The 18,920-nt window shown below is 49.6% G+C and overlaps 1 protein-coding gene across 4 annotated transcripts in view; it reads right to left on the bottom strand.

Moving 5' to 3' along the window:
* Window positions 1-18,920, bottom strand: part of TUB (tubby bipartite transcription factor) — a 91,607-nt gene that overhangs the window by 59,089 nt on the left and 13,598 nt on the right. The window contains exons 1-2 of one of the 4 annotated variants that reach the window (XM_018059491.1): window positions 8,046-8,446; window positions 7,476-7,523 (exon numbers count right to left, since the gene is read on the bottom strand). The exons of the other annotated variants lie outside the window; for them this stretch is intronic. Coding sequence (XP_017914980.1) covers window positions 7,476-7,523; window positions 8,046-8,113 — 116 coding nt within the window. The 5' untranslated portion in view covers window positions 8,114-8,446. Of the gene's footprint in view, window positions 1-7,475; window positions 7,524-8,045; window positions 8,447-18,920 lie in introns of those variants that run through there. 4 annotated transcript variants of the gene reach the window in all.

The raw sequence follows: 18,920 nt of genomic DNA, 5'->3' as shown, positions 1-18,920 counted from the left end.
CAGAGGATTTCCTGAATCTGACAAGGAGCATCTTATGAAAAACCAAAACTAACATCATACACAAAGTAAAAGGCTGAATGCATTCCCAACAGGATCAAAACAAATCTATTCAACGCTGTACTGGAGGTTCTAGCCAAGATGAATAGGCAAGAAAATGAAATAAAGGCTCCAGGTTAGAAAGGAAGAAGTAAAATTATCTCTATTTATAGATGACATGACTTTGTATAAAGAAAATCTAAGGGATCTACTAAAACCCATTAGAACTAATAAACAAGTTTGGCAAGCTTGCAGGATATAAGACCAATATACAAAATTTGTAACATTTCTATACACTTACAGTGAACAATCCAAAACATGAAAGAATAACTCAACTTACAAAAGCATCAAAAAATACTTAAGAATAAATTTTTTTAAAACAAGTATAGATTGTTCATTGAAAACCACAAACTTCTTTCAAAGAAATTAAAGAAGACCTAAATAAATTAAAAGATATCCTGTGTTTATGGATCAGAAGATTCAATGTTGTTAAGACAGCAATATTCCTCAAATTGACCTACAGATTCAACACAATCTCCAATCAAAATACCAGCTGGTTTCTTTGCAGAAATTAACAAGCTGGTCCTAAAGTTCATACAGAAATTCAAGGGACCTAGCACACAGCCAAAACAATTTTGAAAAAAGACAAATTTGGAGAGCTCATACTTCCTAATTTCAAAACTTACTATGAAACCACAGTAATCAAGACTGTATAAGGTCAGACTCATAAATCAACACAGTAGAACTGAGAGTTCAGAAATAAACTCACATTTACAGTCAGTTGATTTTTGGCAAGGATGCCAAGACTGCTCAATAGGAGAAAAATTAGTTTTTTTCAGCACATGATACCGGGAAAAACTAAATATCCAAAATGAGAAAAGCCTGGGATCCCTCTACCGCATACTATATACAAAAACTAACTCAAAATTAATGAAAGACCTTAGTGTAAGAGCTAAAACTATAAAGTTCTCAGAGGAAAACATAAATCTTTGTGACCTTATATTAAGCAATCAGACACAACGCCAAAAGCACAAGCAACAACAACAACAAAACAGATAAATTCGACTTCATCAAAATTCAAAACTTTTGTGTTGTAAAGGACACCATTAATAAAGTGAAAAGCAATCCGAAGAATGACATAAAATATTTGCAAATCATTATCTGATTAAGGATTTTCATCTAAAATACAAAAAGAATGTTTACAACTCAGTAACAAGACAAATAGTCCATTTAAAAATGAGCAAAGGATTTGAACAGACATTTTTCCAAGGAAGACACACAAATGGCCTATGGGCACATTATCACTCATGATTAGTCATTAGGGAGAGAGAAGTCAAAACCACAATGAGATACCACTTTAGACTCACTAGGATGATTATTTAGTCAATACCACAGCTAAAACATGTATTGGCAGGAAAGTGGAGAAACTAGATCTCTTATACATACACTGCTGGTGGGAATGTGAATTGGTCCAGCCACTTTGGAAAATAGCCTGGCAGTTGCTCAAAAGGTGGAACATACAGTCTTCCAAAAGTTCTACTACTAGGCATGTACCCAAGAGAAATGAAGCATGTCTGCAAATATTCACAGCAACATCATTGATAATAGCTAAAAAGTGGGAAAATGTGTATGTCCATCAACCAATGAATGGATAAACAAATGTGGTAAATCCAGATAATCGAATATCATTTGGCAATGAAACGGAATGCAGTATTGAGACATGACACAACATGGATGAACCCTCAACACACTGTGATATGTTTGAAAGAAGCCAGTCACAGAAGGCCACTTAGGATTCCATTATATGAAATATCCACAATAGGCAAATCTACAGAGACAGAGGGTAAATCAGCAGTTGTGCAAGGCTAGGGGAAAGGCTAGTTGTGTAAGGCTAGTTGTGTGTGGCTAGAGGAAAGAGGAATGACTACTAACGGGCATGAGTTTTCTGGGGAGATGGGGTAAACGGAAATGTTCTCAAATTGATTGTAGTGTTGGCTGTACAACTTAAAACACATTGAATTGTACACTATAAACAGGTGAATTATATGGTATATAAGTTATATCCCTCAGAAGTTGTTTTTTAAAGATAATTCACTGTTTAAAGCAAAAATAATAAACTGATAGTTGGGTTTATAAGTAAAAGCAAAATGCATGACAACAACAGCTCAAAAGACAAGGGGGAACTGAAGTATACTGTAGCAAGTTTCTTAAGATATTCATGAAGTACTGTAACATTTTAAGGTAGACTATGGCAAGAGTTATATCAATAACCTCAGATATGCAGATGACACCACCCTTATGGCAGAAAGTGAAGAAGAACTAAAGAGCCTCTTGATGAAAGTGAAAGAGGAGAGCGAAAAAGTTGGCTTAAAGCTCAACATTCAGAAAACGAAGATCATGGCATCTAGTCCCATCACTTCATGGGAAATAGATGGGGAAACAGTGGAAACAGTGTCAGACTTTATTTTTTTGGGCTCCAAAATCACTGCAGATGGTGATTGCAGCCATGATATTAAAAGACGCTTACTCCTTGGAAGAAAAGTTATGACCAACCTAGATAGCATATTCAAAAGCAGAGACATTACTTTGTCGACTAAGGTCCATCTAGTCAAGGCTATGGTTTTTCCAGTGGTCATGTATGGATGTGAGAGTTGGACTGTGAAGAAGGCTGAGCGCCGAAGAATTGATGCTTTTGAACTGTGGTGTTGGAGAAGACTCTTGAGGGTCCCTTGGACTGCAAGGAGATCCAACCAGTCCATTCTGAAGGAGATCAACCCTGGGATTTCTTTGGAAGGAATGATGCTAAAGCTAAAGCTCCAGTACTTTGGCCACTTCATGCGAAGAGTTGACTCATTGGAAAAGACTGTGATGCTGGGAGGGACTGGGGGCAGGAGGAGAAGGGGACGACCAAAGATGCGATGGCTGGATGGCATCACGGACTCGATGGACGTGAGTCTGAGTGAACTCCAGGAGATGGTGATGGACAGGGAGGCCTGGCATGCTGCGATTCATGGGGTCGCAAAGAGTTGGACACGACTGAGTGACTGAACTGAACTGATGGCAAGAGAAGGAAATGGCAACCCACTCTAGCACCCTTGCTTGGAAAGTAGGCTACAGTCCATGGGGTCACAAAGAGTTGGATACGACTGAGAGACTTCACTTCACTTATGGCAAGTATAAAGTGTACACTGTAAAACCCTAGAGCAAGCTTTCTCCTTTGAAGGAAAGCTATGACAAACCTAGACAGGATATTAAAAAGCGAGATATCACTTTGCCTACAAAGGTCAGTTTAATCAAAGTTATGTTTTTTCCAGTAGCCACTTAGGGATGTGAGAGTTGGACCATAAGGAAGGCTGAGTGCTGAAGAACTGATACTTTCAAATTGTGGTGCTGGAGAAGACTCCTGAGAGTCTCTTGGACAGCAAGGAGATCAAACCAGTCAATCCTAAAGGAGATCAACCCTGAATACTCACTGGAATTCATTGGTGCTGAAGCTGAAACTCCAATACTTTGGCCACCTGATGCAAAGAGCCAACTCACTGGAAAAGCCCCTGATGCTGGCAAAGTCTGAAGTCAGGAGGAGAAGCGGGAGACAGAGGATGAGATGGTTGGATGGCATCACGGACACAATGAACATGAGTGTGAGAAACTCCGGGAGACAGAGAAGGACAGGGAGGTCTGGCGTGCTGCAGTCCATGGGGTCGCAGAGTCAGACATGACTGAGCGACTGAACAACAGAGCAACCACTAAGAAAAACAAACAAAAATGTGTTACAACTAATAAGCTAAGAATAGAGATAAAATTGAATCATGAGAGACATCCAATCTCAAAGAAAGTAGGAAAAGAAGAGAAAAGAACGGGTGTGACAAACAGAACACTGATAGCAAGATGGTAGATTTAAATTCAACCATATCATGGTAACAGTAAATGTAAATATTCCAATTAAAAAGTCAAATTCGTCAGATTGGATAAAAATGACACAATGATATAATTCCTAAAAGAAACCCACTTTAAAGTCAGAGAGGTTAAAAGGATGGAAAATGATACACCATGCAAACACTAATCAACAGAAAGCTGGAGTGACTAGATTAACATCAGACCAACGGAACTTCCGAACAAGAAGTACCGCCATAGATAAAGAAGGACATTTCTTACTGATGAAGGGGTTAAGTTCTTGAGAGGACATAGCAATCTTAAATGTTTATGTACCTATAAAGAAAGCTTCAATACATATGAAGCAAAAACTTATAGAACTAAACAGAAAAAGTAAAATTAAGGAGAAAGGTGTGAGGAGCAGTTCTAGTCATCAGTGAGAGATGACATTGAAGCCAGGGTAATCCATGAGACCACCAGGAACAAGTTTATGGGAGAAAAGAGCCCAGGACAGACTCGGACCACATCAGCATTTCCAGGATGAACAGAAGAAAATCTCATGAAGAAAACTGCAGGTGGAAAAGGAGAGTGTGTGGTCATGGAATGCAAGGAAGAGAGCTTCTAAAGGCAGAGAGCACTCCCTTCTATCAAATGCAGCTGAGAGGTCAACTAGGCACGGAAAGGCTTCAGGGGGATTTACAGCAAGACCCACTGGAGACAGGATGAGAAGCTCAGGTGGTGAAATGGGGGCAGAAGCCAGGTTGCAGAGGATTAATCAGCAGCAGGTGGGGAAGTGGAGATAATAAACACTGACTTTGATTTTAATAGGCTTGGCTGAGACGGCAGGAGAGAGAAGAGGCTATAAAGTCAAAGTACTTGTTTCATTTCTTAACTGAGTTACAAATGAAGGAGCCAGGAGAGAAGCTGGGCCAATGAAGATGCAGAGGAGAGAAGGAATAAGCAACAGAGTGGGGAACTTGGATAGAGAGGCAAGGCGGAGGGTCCGAGATCTCTTGTGGAGAGGCTAACTGGAAGAGGAACACCCATCTCTCAGTGTGATGGGGGCCAGAGGCATGGATAGGCATGGATGCAGGAATGCTGCCCAGAGCAGGGGTTAAACAAATTTCTTCCTGGGGTGGGGGGCAGGCAGAATGGATCCAGGTATATGTATGACTGAGTCCCTTTGTGTTTACCTGAAATGATCACAACATTGTTAATCAGCTATATACCAACATGAAATAAAACGTTTAAAAAAAGAAATGAAATGTCTTCCTAGCAGATTTTCTTTATAAAGAGAGAGCCCAGGTTGACTGCTAGGAATGAGAAGGGAAATTGTGGTACAGAGGGATTATGTGAGAGCCTAGAAACAGCTGAGGGGGCACTGCAGTGGCCCAGGCCGGAGGACTGCTGGGGGCTCAGGTGAGGCTATGGACCGTGAATTTGGACTAGTGTTCATTCATGAAGGGATTCCCACCCGCCCCTCTTCCTTGTAAGTCAGGGCTAAAGAAGGCAGTCAGTTACCATGTTCTAGGGGTGGTGTGGGAGACTAAGGGGCCAGGTGGTGACTGGTAAACAGCTGAAGCAAGGTCATAGGGTCCAGACTGGAGGAACAGGGTTGATTTAGGGCCAGGAAAAGCACTAGGAGGCAGGAGCCTGAAGGTCACTGTGAACTGATACAGAGCATCAAAGGGAGACAATGCCTTGGAGGTACAGAGATTAAGACTTTGGAGGTGGGACAGTTTCACGTGATGGTAAGATCCCAGTAATGGGTGACTATAAGTAAAGGTGACAGTCAACGAGTTGAGGAAAACAAAAAACTCCGAGGGCAGGGTACGGAGGAACGTCCTCAGGGATGTGGAAGCTCCCCGGATGACTGGGAGAACCTGCAGTAAAAACGCTGTGACAAGATTCCTTTATTCTGGCTATGTCCTTCCATGGCTAGACCATCAAACTTCATCATCAATTATGACTATTGCCAACTTGCAGAGATACGTCCCCAGAACTCAGCCTTAACACTGAGGCTGCCTGGCTCCCTTGTCCATCTACTCACCACCCCGTGAGCCCATACAGGACTGGCTGTTGGGAGCAAAATGTCACGCTTGTTGGCACCATCTTGAATAACACAGCTTTAAAGGGATACTGGCAGAGCCTTTCAACACAGAAGAGCCAGAGTAGCAGTGGTGTGAGGAGGTCCTGGGTAAAGTAGTTAGGCACCTAATCCCAGAAAAAGTCATCCCAGAAACCTGGTATGGCCAGGAGTCCTCGACAGCCAGGCATCAGCTGTGGATATACAGCCCACAGTAAGCTCAGGGCCTCCATTCACAGGAGGAAACCAAAGGACCACTCACTCCTATCAGGCCCCTTGACTCCTACACAGTGAGGTGGCTCCCAGGCCTGCACTGCAGAGAAAGAGCCATGAGCAGGGCGCCTGGGTTCAAGTTCTGACTCTGCTGTCAACTTGCAGGGTGACCCTTCCCTGAGGCCTTCGTTTTGCTGTTAATCAAAGGGTGATCTCAGAGGTTCTTGTGGCCTTGACAGTGTATGGGTGGTGGGTGCCAGAGGGGGCCTCATCAGCTCCCATCACTCAAATTGCACCAGCTGCAGAAGACAAATGAGCTGAAGTCCTCGAGCCTCATTTGTGTCATACAGCAGAGTGTGCCCCCTGGGGTTCAATCCTTACACCCCTCCTCCTCCGCCTCCTCCCAAGAAGCCTCTGAAGTAGGCTCAAGGACTACCCCTGCCTCCCATCTTTCTCTTCATGAGATTTTCTTTAGGCTTAAAAAGCCAACCTGGTTTTAGGCCATGTGCAGAAAAGAACAGAGGGCCACAGACACATGGTTTTCCATAGAGCTCCTCTTTGAGGACAGCTCACCAGAGACCTCATCAGAAACCCAGGACCAACATCCCAGAGGGGCAAACCAGAGCCCCAAATGCCCCCCCGCCATGTCTCTGGACTGGTTCCTGGAAGACCAGATGTGTTCCGCAGGTTCTGGGAACCCTTGGCAGCCACATCGCACCTGGGAAGGGGATCGGATCCCACATCTGGCCTCACCTATGAGGCAAGCTCCCTCCTCCATACGCAGCTGTTCCTGCCTGTCCTCTGGGCCAGGAAATATATTCCAGGGACCCTGCCATCAGTAAGGCACAGAGGAGGCTCTGGTCAGGAGTTCTAGCAAAGATCCATCTCCGGACTATGAAGACAGGCCCTGGGGATGCCAGCCTGGGGCAGGGAGAGTGTGGGTCTGGGGATGCCTGGCCAAGTGACCCAGGACAGGCCGGGGAGCGGAGCCCAGAACTCTGCGCCCTCTCGGCAGCATCGCCAGGCTGAAGTTGGGAAAAAGAGCCCCTGGAGGGGCCAGGAGGAGCAAACCAAGGCCACAGCCACAGAGAGGGCACACTTCACTTCAGGTCACGCCTTCCTCCGGACTGCATTTCCCACGCACGTAGCCCAGCACAGAGGGGGTCCATGGCCGCAGAGGTGCCCTCCCCTGCCCACACCCTCCCCACACAGGCTTCTGTCAGGGGCCTTTCCCCAGCCAGTGCTCCCTCCTCCCCTGCCAGCTCACCGAGCGATCTCCCTTCCTTCCTTCCAGTACTTCCTCCTGGTTGTTCTCCTGAGGACAAAAAGCAGGGGTGACTCCACAGCCTTGTACTTCACCTCGTCATTCCTGACCCTGGCCTGGCCAGACCGTGCGCTCATCAAGGCCTCCTCCAGGGCCTCAGCCCTAGCTGCTTCCGGTGGGAGTTAAGTGGGATCAGATGGAGGGACTTCCGGCAGGTGCTGGCTCTGTGGGACCCGGGACAGCAGGCAAGCAGCTCAGGAGGAGGGCGATAATGACCAAAGCCAGGGGAATGGAGACGGGGGCGGGGTGGAGGCAGAGGGCAGGAGCGTGGAGCAGCCAGGAACAGGGGCCTCACTCCTGTGGTGGAGGATTCCCCTGAGATTCGGGTGAGCAGAGGCGCAAAGGGCCCCACTGACCTGTCCAGAGCCTGAGATGTTGGGAGGGAAGAGCCATGGGACCCCATGTGGTGGGGGAAGGGATGGCCTTGGGACTGCAAAGGGAGGAGGTCATGGCGGGTACAGTGGACACAGGGCTGGGGTCCATGGGCTAAAGGAGAGGGTGTTGAGTGCTTACCGATCTCTTCGGTGGCCCCGTTTCAGGGGCCCAGGTTTCCTGTGTTGCTTTGAATGCTGAGATCCCATGGGCCGGGGAGTGCCTCCTGGGAACAAAATCCCTGTCTTGGCAAAAGGGTGCAAACCCAAAGAGCAAGCAAAGAGGTCCTTGTCCCCATGGCTGCCAGAGGATGGGGTGAGTTTGAGGTCTGGTCCTGTCCAGGCTGTACACAAAGCCGGTTGCAGCGCTTTATCTCACCAGCTCAGTACTGAAGCTAGCACCAGTCACCTCAGTGTCTTTCTCCATCACCGTGGCAACAGTCAAGCTAACAGCTGCCATCACTGATTCATTATGATATGGAAACCCTCTCTGCTGGTCACAGTCTCCCTCCCAAACCCTTCAGAGCAGACTGAATCCTCAAGTTCTCTGTAGCCGTGCCACTGAGGGACATGCAAGTGTTTGTTTCCATGACAACAGAGACCATGTATCCCTACATTTGTGGTTACTATGGCAACCCTGGCAGATCCAGGTACATTAAGGACAAAGACCTCATCTGGGGGAACCACAGTCAGACACATTCACTGATGTCCTCTCTGTGGTCAGTCCTGGCCTAGGGGTCAGTGGCAGGCCCTGTGCTATGGGACACACACAGCGTGCCTTTGAGGAACTGATGGGGGATCTAGGTTTCCTAGTCTGCGTCCTCAGCCTCTTGTCCTCTCACTCCACCTAGAGTGTACAGAGTGATCTTATCCCCTCACAGGGCTTCAAGTCCCACAGCCCTGCCATAGAGAACATCCATGCCTGCATCATGGGTTCACCTCCTCCTAAGCTCCAGACCCTTTCATCTACTTGCTCTCTGGACACATCCCCCTGGCTGTCCTGCAAAACCTCACACTGAGGTACGCAGCTTGGGACTTCCTGTGACTCTGAGCACTTGTTCTATATATTCTATCTCTGTGAGTGACACATCCCGCCCCCCCGGTGCTGTTGTCGCTTCCTCTTTCCCTGTCCACATTCCTCGACCAGTGCAGACAACCATCAAGCCCTTCTGAGGTTGCTGACCCAGCATCACTCAGCTCCCCATTCCCCCTCGCCTGGACCCCTATCCTCTGAAGGGCCTCCTTGTCTGTTGCCCAGATCTCAGCATCAGGATGCTGTCTGCTTCCAACTTACTTCTCTCAAATCCACCCTCCAAATGGCACCAGAGTGAGCATTCTAAATGCAAATCTGATCATGCCTCCTGACCCTGCTTAAACCCCTCAGAAGCACCCTGTTCTGCCTCAAGGCAGAATCTAAGCTGATTTCCTCTGCCGGAGTCCTGCCAGCCCCTCTAACGTCCTCTGCTCCCAGGCTTCTCTTTGCCTCCTGCTCATGTCACCTTCAGCTCGAGCTGTTCCCTTTCTTATCCATCCTCAGCCACACTCTTGTAAAAATTATACTCAGATTTTCAATGAGAGCTTAGAATAGTAATTAGGAATAGTGGGGCTTCAATTTCAAATTCCTGAGCAGGAAATGATGCCTAGTTGCAAAACCAGGCACTTCTGACCCTACCCTGATGGGACCCCAGAGCCCTGGGCCCCTAGGTCTGCCAAACAGACAGAGAAAGACTTGTGGGGAGACTGTGAGTGGCCCGGGAGGAAAGTGCAAAGATGAGCCCATTCTATCAACTCTAATGGCCCCCAGAGAATAGAACACAGATTGTCAACTGGGAAGGCATCTCATCCCTGCCCTTTGTGTCACTGACGGCTCAGTGGGAGGAGGCGTCAGAGCTCGGCTCCCCAGCTCTCGGTATGCTGTTCTCTCCACTTTGACACGTGCCTCAAAGCTCCAAAGCCAGTGCAGGAAGGCGGCACCAGTGTAGAGTGCAGACATGCTGCACGTAGCAACTTTCAGGAGGGTGAGTATATGTGTGAGGCCACCTGGAACCAGAAACTACATCCCTCCACATCTCAGGACCTTCTTTCAGATGTCTTCTGTCCTGATTCGGGCAGAATGGAACTTTGCAGCCAGAGTCAAAGGGCATCTCAAAGCTGAGGCTCAGGCTTTGCTGCACTTTGCTGCACTTTCTCAAGCACAGCATCCCTGGTGGTCCCCTTTCTGCCCAAGCTCTCAGGTTTATATATTGGTCCATAGGAATGTGGACCAGGAAAAACCTTATCAACTGTAAGTGAAGCCAGCTTTCCCTAAGGAGGCCATTCTCACTTTATGGCTGGCCGTGGGACCGAGCGGCACTACCCCCCAGGAGAGGACTGGGGAAGGACGGATAAAAGGAGTCATGGAACCTCGGGGCTGGATAGACTGCATCCCTCAGGGTCACACCTCCTTTGGAAGCTAAGCTGATCAACACGGGGCTATAAAACCTCCATGTGTGCTTCCAGCACCAGGGTGCTCATTCTTCCCAGAGCAGTCCCTCCACCTGCAGTCAGCAATTTCTTCTTCCCTTCAAGCCCAGACACACTTCCCTGTGATTCTCCTGTCCAGCAGGGCCCCACAGAACATCCATCTCAGGACTTGGCCATTTCTGACCTCTTTTATATACATTAGCTCTTTTACTGGTGAGCACAACCCTGAAAGGAGGGTGCTGTTCTTGATTCCTTCCCAGGAGAGGAAACTGAGGCTCAGAGCGGGAGTGACTTGCCCAGTAAGTGGCAGAGCAGGCATGGGGTGACCAACTGCCAGGCTGGGGGACCGGACGGCGTGCAGCTCAGCAGGGCTATGGAGCCTCAGCAGGGACCGCTGCAGCAGAGCGGCACGGGCGGAAGCGCCTCCCGTGCATTTCATCTGGGGCCTCCCACTGGGACAGCACAGGCCTGGACCATGGCATGACAGTGCCTCGACTCCAGATAGAATTTGGCGTCCTGGCCAGCCCTTCAACATTGATCTTTCTGAAACAGTTATTTAGCGCTTAGACAACCTGTGCATAGCTGGAGGGCTGGGCAGTGGGGACAAGTGTCCCTGGGCTCAGAGGCCCTGTTTAGCAAAACAAAAGCCCTTCAGTGAATTCGATCTACCCCCTGCAGAAGGCTGGCTGGCCAGCATCCATGTTTTCCTGTCACAAACAGGTCATCACAGTCTTCCTTTAGCCACATGCCCTTCTTAACCCACTCCTGCCCGGGGAGGAGTTATTCTCTCCAGACACCTCCAGCAATGTTTTAACTTCTCTAAGACTGATGCATCAGGGACATTGTCAGGCACGCCTGCACTTACCTGTCCCTGCCTGGACGGGATTTTAGGAGTGGGACAAGACCAGCAGTGTCCTGTCCTGCAGCTACCACAGCGGCTACCATGCAACCTCGAGGCACTCTTTGAGATGCCTGAAGGCTGGAAGCAGGGTCCAGAGGGATGGAGTGGAGGCAGGGCACCGGGAAGAATGGTCCAAAGTAGGGGCTCCAATTCAGAGATGTGCTGAAACCTCTCCTACCTGAAGCAGTGGACAGTGAGAACTGAAAGGAGCAGGCCCAACAGGAAGTGGGAGAGCAGGGCCAGGACTGGGGTGAGCTGAAGGAGGCACTCACCTGGGGTCCAAAGTTTAAGAAGGTGCCCCCAAACCCAGTGATCAAGATAAGTTCAGTTCAGTCGCTCAGCTGTGTCCGACTCTTTGCGACCACATGAATCGCAGCATGCCAGGCCTCCCTGTCCATCACTATCTCCCAGAGTTCACTCAGACTCGGCGTTCATCGAGTCCGTGATGCCATCCAGCCATCTCATCCTCGGTCGTCCCCTTCTTCTCCTGCCCCCAATCCCTCCCAGCATCAAAGTCTTTTCCAATGAGTCAACTCTTCACATGAGGTGGCCAAAATACTGGAGTTTCAGCTTTAGCACCATTCCTTCCAAAGAAATCCCAGGGTTGATCTCCTTCAGAACGGACTGGTTGGATCTCCTTGCAGTCCAAGGGACTCTCAAGAGTCTTCTCCAACACCACAGTTCAAAAGCATCAATTCTTCGGCGCTCAGCCTTCTTCACAGTCCAACTCTCACATCCATACGTGACCACTGGAAAAACCATAGCCTTGACTAGATGGACCTTAGCCGGCAAAGTAATGTCTCTGCTTTTGAATATGCTATCTAGGTTGGTCATAACTTTTCTTCCAAGGAGTAAGTACCTTTTAATTTCATGGCTGCAATCACCATCTGCAGTGGTTTTGGAGCCTCAAAAAATAAAGTCTGACACTGTTTCCACTGTTTCTCCATCTATTTCCCATGGAGTGATAGGACTGGATGCTGTGATCTTCGTTTTCTGAATGTTGAGCTTTAAGCCAACTTTTTCACTTTCCTCTTTCACTTTCATCAAGAGGCTTTTTAGTTCCTCTTCACTTTCTGCCATAAGGGTGGTGTCATCTGCATATCTGAGGTTATTGATATTTTTCCCGGCAATCTTGATTCCAGCTTGTGTTTCTTCAAGTTAAACAAGCAGGGTGACAATATACAGCCTTGACATACTCCTTTTCCTATTTGGAACCAGTCTGTTGTTCCATGTCCAGTTCTAACTGTTGCTTCCTGGCCTGCATACAGATTTCTCAAGAGGCAGATCAGGTTGTCTGGTATTCCCATCTCTTTCAGAATTTTCCACAGTTTATTGTGATCCACACAGTCAAAGGCTTTGGCATAGTCAATAAAGCAGAAATGGATGTTTTTCTGGAACTCTCTTGCTTTTTCCATGATCCAGTGGATGTTGGCAATTTGATCTCTGGTTCCTCTGCCTTTTCTAAAACCAGCTTGAACATCTGGAAGTTCACGGTTCATGTATTGCTGAAGCCTGGCTTGGAGAATTTTGAGCATTACTTTACTAGTGTGTGAGATGAGTGCAATTGTGTGGTAGTTTGAGCATTCTTTGGCATTGCCTTTCTTTGGGATTGGAATGAAAACGGACCTTTTCCAGTCCTGTGGCCACTGCTGAGTTTTCCAAATTTGCTGGCATATTGAGTGCAGCACTTTCACAGCATCATCTTTCAGGATTTGAAATAGCTCAACTGGAATTCCATCACCTCCACTAGCTTTGTTTGTAGTGATGCTTTCTAAGGCCCACTTGACCTCACATTCCAAGATGTCTGGCTCTAGATGAGTGATCACATCATCGTGATTATCCAGGTCGTGAAGATCCTTTTTGTACAGTTCTTCTGTGTATTCTTGCCATCTCTTCTTAATATCTTCTGCTTCTGTTAGGTCCATACCATTTCTGTCCTTTATCAAGCCCATCTTTGCATGAAATGTTCCCTTGGTATCTCTAATTTTCTTGAAGAGATCTCTAGTCTTTCCCATTCTGTTGTTTTCCTCTATTTCTTTGCATTGATCGCTGAAGAAGGCTTTCTCATCTCTTCTTGCTATTCTTTGGAACTCTGCATTCAGATGCTTGTATCTTTCCTTTTCTCCTTGGCTTTTCGCTTCTCTTCTTTTCACAGCTATTTGTAAGGCTTTCCCAGACAGCCATTTTTATTTTTTGCATTTCTTTTCCATGGGGATGGTCTTGATCCCTGTCTCCTGTACAATGTCACGAACCTCATTCCATAGTTCATCAAGCACTCTATCTATTACATCTAGGCCCTTAAATCTATTTCTCACTTCCACAAGTACCCTGGGTAAAATATCACAACTAAAACACAAAGTAAACAAAGATAAGGTCCTATAAAGCTGGAATTAGAGTGAGGCAAGTGAGGCCAAGTCCTGCTATCCACAGTTAGATCCTGCCTTTTTTTTTTTTTTTTTTTTGGCTGTTCAGCCTATGGAGTCTTAGTTCTGCAACCAGGGATCAAACCCAGGCCCCATGCAGTGGAAGCTTGGGATCCCAATCACTGGAATGCCAGGAAAGTCACTGGATTCTGTCTTTACTAAAATTTTTATTTTGTTCACTATGGATGTTTTTGCATTCCTTTTGATTTTTAAAAATCACTGTGTTAAGATATTATCTGTGGTAAAGGCCTCACTGCCTCACCCTAGTCTGGGGCCTGGAAGGGAGGAGGGGTCCTAGTGAAAACATCATCACGTGACAAGTCACTAGGAGACACAGGTTCGCTAAACTGCAGGGATTCCTCTCAGCTCTGATAGAGCCAGATTCAGCTTTTACAAGAGTCTGCAGCATGCGGATTGCTCTTGGGGAGCACAGATGCCAGGCACATACATGGGCCTCCTACATTTGGGGGTGACAGTGGCTTGGAGGTGGCCCCCATCTCTTGGCCTCTCTCAGGCTGGCTGCTAAGGGGAGTGGAGTGGAGGGGAGCGGAGGGGGCGGGCGGGGAAGAGGCTGGCAGTTTTGCAAGGCTGGAGCAGGAATGGCAGATTAGCTGTAATTGCCTGAAGCTGAGAAGCTGTTGATAAATGTTACTAATAATCAACCTTCAGATCTGACACCAGCTCAGGCTGGGATTACTGTTTTGAATGGAAATCGAACCCAAACCAGTAATTACCCCGGTGAGCGATGCCAGTCTCACGCTGGAGCCTGTTCTAGGCAGGGAAACGGCACCTGCATGTCAGTGTCAGCCCTTTAGCTAGGGTATTCTGCAAGAAGCCCTTTCCCAAGAGAACAAGCCTTGTGCTGGCCTGGCCTCCACTGATCCTGCGGGACACAGTCAATAGAAATACCCGTTCTTCTTCCAAGAAACGTCCACCCGATGCACAGCTTCTAAACAAAATCAGACCTCAGACCTCACTGGCACTGTCCATCCCCTCTGGGTTGGATTGGGTCCTTGCTGACATCTTCCTGAGCCATCAGAAGCAGCTGCATGGTGGATGGAGGTCATCCCCAACACCAATGTAGCCCTCTAAGCCTCTGTCTGGGACCCCTGGGGGGCCACACAGTTGTTCCCTGTTAGACTGCATGGCTCTTGGAATGGGCTGAGCCAGGACCAGGAGAGAGGGATGAGGCGGCCACAGGCGCTAGAGCCCACCCCAGCCTGTGCCATCCCTCATAAGCTCATTCTTGCTCCCGGTACCAGGCAAGAGCCAGGAAGCTGGTTCTCCCTGGATACAAGCAGAACTCTCTGGCCCTCGCCTGTGTCTCCTCAGCACCCCTCATCCCATCTAGAGAACCCCTAGAATGTTGGCCCCACCTAGCACAGGACAGAGTGGGACCAGCTCCCTTCCCAGGGCCCACTCGTGTCCAGGTCCTTCTCCCTCCCCTTCCACCCCACTCCATTCCCCCATCCCTTGAATCCCCGCACCTTTCCTTCCCAGCAGGCTAGCTGGATACTAAAGAAACACCAGACACACCACAGTGGTAAACAGTTATGGCAAGATTGTCTCTTATTTGCATGTCATCTCCCACCAAACCCCTTCTGCCCCTCTGCTGTGCCAGGCCCTGTAGCCCAGAGGAGAAAAAATCAACCGCCCTCAAGCTGCCCTGCTGGGGAGGAGGAGAAGTAGGCAGGTGATGTCAGATCATCACAACTGCATGTTGTCCCTGATGGCCTCTCCCCACAGCCCAAGTAAAATGCCCTGAACTACCAGTCCATCCTAAAGGAGATCAGTCATGGGTGTTCTTTGGAAGGATTGATGTTGAAGCTGAAACTCCAATACTTTGGCCACCTATGCGAAGAGCTGACTCACTGGGAAAGACCCTGATGCTGGGAAAGACTGAGGGCAGGAGAAGAAGGGGACGACAGAGGATGAGATGGTGGGATGGCATCACCAACTCGATGGACATGGGTTTGGGTGGACTCCGGGAGTTGGTGATGGACAGGGAGGCCTGGTGTGCTGCAGTCCATGGGGTCGCAAAGAATCAGACAGGACTGAGCAGCTGAACAGAACTGAACAAAGTCTGGAGGTGTCGGTACGCTGCCTCAGGGGGCAGATAAAGCTTGTCAGGCCTAGTGGGATTCAGAGTATGTGTGATAGTCTGAACAGTCACAGTCTTTGAGGCCGGAACTGGAGCGTGAACAGAGGGCAAGTGGCAGAACACACAGGGCCCTCCCCAGAGGGAGCCAGTACCTCAAGGGTGCCACCTAGTGGCAGTGCAGCAGGACTGCAGCTCTGTTTTCAGGCCCTGCCGTTTTCTCTCTGCTCCTGTCCTTTCTCTAAAACAGACCCCTGAACTCAACTGTGCAAAGGAGAACCAAGGAAAAAGGCTTAGTTTTGTTTTCGAAGACTCAAGGCTTACAGAAAAGAGGGCACAGGGGCCCCAGGTCTGCCATAGCGTAGCAGGCAGGGGAGGAGCCTTTTCTCTGGAGCTCCCTGACTCCTTCCAGGGCTTACTTGTGCCCTCTAATTACCTGCTCACTCAGTAGTGTCTCCCCACTGCACCGCTGGGACCTCTAGCGCTCCTAGTCTGGCCCACAGGGAGAGGTGACAGGAAGCCCCCACCCCTGCCGTGATAGATGTGGGGGTCCCGGAGAAGCTGTGCTACCATCACCTAACTTGCCTCGTTCCTGGGGCCTAGGAAGGGCTCACTTTCTGCTTGGGGTCAGACACAGGTGCTGCAGGCACTCAGCCCTCAGCTCTTAAATATCCTATTGACTCCGAAATGCCTGTTGCCCCTCATCATTTTCCTCTCTTGTCAGAGAAAGAAGTAGTGAGGAGACAAGAGGTGAATGGTCCCCAGAGTAAAGTTCCCAGGTGTGCAGAGCACTCAGCCAAGGGTGAGCCAGGTGTGTGTCTATGCAAATGTGGGGGGAGAGGAAGACAGCTGTGGAGAGTGAAGGGGAGCCTTCCCTGGGGTAAAGCTTTTCTTAAAGGGCCAGACAGTACGTACTTTAGGTTTGCAAGCGGAACTGTGTGCAACTCTGAGGTTGTAACTGAAAGCAGCCACAGCTAATATGTAAACAAACAGGCATCCCTGGGCTCTGTCATACTATTTACAAAAACAGGCTGCCAGCCCGCTGGCCATAGTTTGCACACCAGTCAAAACTTGCTGCGCACCAGAGAGGCGGTCCACTCTCCACCACCCAGGACTTGGCCCAGGAATAATCTCATCCCCAAGGCTGCCAGCAAGTACAGATGCTCAATGGACTACCAGTCCACTGCTCCCCTGCCACCCAGGGGGAGGCCGGGGTGGTGTCACAGGGTTAAGATGCAGGGGCTGGAGTAGGGAAGGTCAGAGTGGTGAGACGCTTGGCCAATTGGGTCCCCCAGATCTCAGTCCTGCCCTCCTCTCCCCTCCACCCAAACACTCAACACTCACCTGAAGCGAGAGGCTCTCCGAAGCGGCAGCTGCTCCCCCACCTTCCCCAGGGGGATCTCTCTCCCTCTAGCTGATGCCCCTCCAGCCCCTTCCAGAGCAGGAAACCCCCAAAGCCAGGAGCGGGGAGGGGACTGAACTGGCCCAAGGACACGCAGTCGCCGTCGGACAGATGACACCCCAGGGAAGGCCAGGTGGCCTGAGCGGGGAAGACGGGTAACCCAGCACCGGGCCCCACGGGCCTAGGAGCGGGCAGGCTGGAACCGACCCCAGCTCCGCGAGCGCGGGCCGGGCGGAACCCCACCCGGTCCCCGTCCTGGGACACAGCACCAGAGTCTGCGCCAGCCTCCCTACCCCGGCCCCTGTATCTCCGCAGGTGGCGTCTCCAGAAGTTTGCGAGTCACCGGCTCGGGCAGGGCCCTGGGCGCTCCAGTTACACTAAAAGTGAGACCCAGCAAGATGGTATCAAGGCCTCTCGGAGGCAGCGCTGGCTCATCCAACATTGATGCGGCCACGGACTGCCCAGAGCCCCTCGAGGTGTGGAGGATGCAGGGTCCCGGCTCCTGCTCCTTTGGGATGGGCGGGGGTGGGGTGGTGGGTCCGCCCCCTCCTCACCGCCCAGCCCACGGTCACACCTGCACCTTGATCTAAGCGGGCATCTGGGGCGGGGAGTCAGGGAGGGTAGTGGCTCAGTGGGTCAGGCGGGTGCTTCTACAGCCCACCAGCTCCGCAGATAGTGCCCAGGCAAGGTGGTGTCAGAGCAGGCTCCTGGCCCAACCATGCTTAGTCTTGGGCCAAGACAAAGGGCAATGGAACCGGTCTTCCCTGGCGCAGGATGGAGGGCACAGATGTGCATCTCACCCAGGCACATGCTGGAGCAGAATCTCCCAGAGGGGACCCAGGCTCAGCTGACATTTATCTATTGAAAAACCACCAATTTTGGCAGGATAAAGGAATTATCCCAGGGGCCCCAGCTTGGCAATTGTCCTCCAAGCTGTGGGCACAGCAGGCCCTTCCTTCCTCCTCTGGTCACAGATATGTCTCTGTCTCAGGGTCTTTCTGCTTTTGCTTAAATGCATCCAATGATATTAGGGCTTCCAAGGTAGCTCAGCGGTAAAATATCCGCCTGCTGATGCAGGAGACCCGGGTTTGATCCCTGGGTCAGGAAGATCCCTCGGAGGAGGAAATTGGCAACCCACTCTAGTATTCTTGCCAAGGAAATTTCATGGAGAGAGGAGCCTGGAAGGCTGTAGTCCTTGGGGCTGCAAAGCGACTGACCACATACTAAATAGAAATACATCCAGTAACCCTACCTGGGAAACCCCAGTGACTGATGACTTCAAACCTGAGTGGGAGTAAGTCCTAACTTCCTCAAGAAGTCCTTGTCCACAGCCATGACTGACTTTTCTCCCCGCCCCCTAATCACCCTGAGCCTCAATCATTCCAGCTCCGTGGGAGACAGACCATTCCATACTCACCACCCTCCTCCAGAGCTCTCCTCCACTGACCCCTGGACCATCTCTCACCTTTGACCCACACAGTCCAGCTCTCTAGATCTGTACAGCTACAAATTCATCTTAAAAACAGAAGAATCAGCAGCAACTATATGCTAAAAGCTCTGGAACAAAGCAGGTCTTCAATCACCTATCTTTGGCGGCCACTGCAGCCTCCCCTGCCCAGCAACCCCTAAGCTGGAGCTGCCATGGCCAGGGTCACAATCCCAGCCCCCCCTCCGCCTCCTCTCTCCACCCCAGCCTTCCCAATCACAGAGCACACACTGAGACCACAGGC

The sequence above is a fragment of the Capra hircus genome, chromosome 15, assembly GCF_001704415.2.
Source record: "Capra hircus breed San Clemente chromosome 15, ASM170441v1, whole genome shotgun sequence".
Classification (NCBI taxonomy): Eukaryota; Metazoa; Chordata; class Mammalia; order Artiodactyla; family Bovidae; genus Capra; species Capra hircus.
This window is presented reverse-complemented; position numbering and strand designations above follow the sequence as displayed.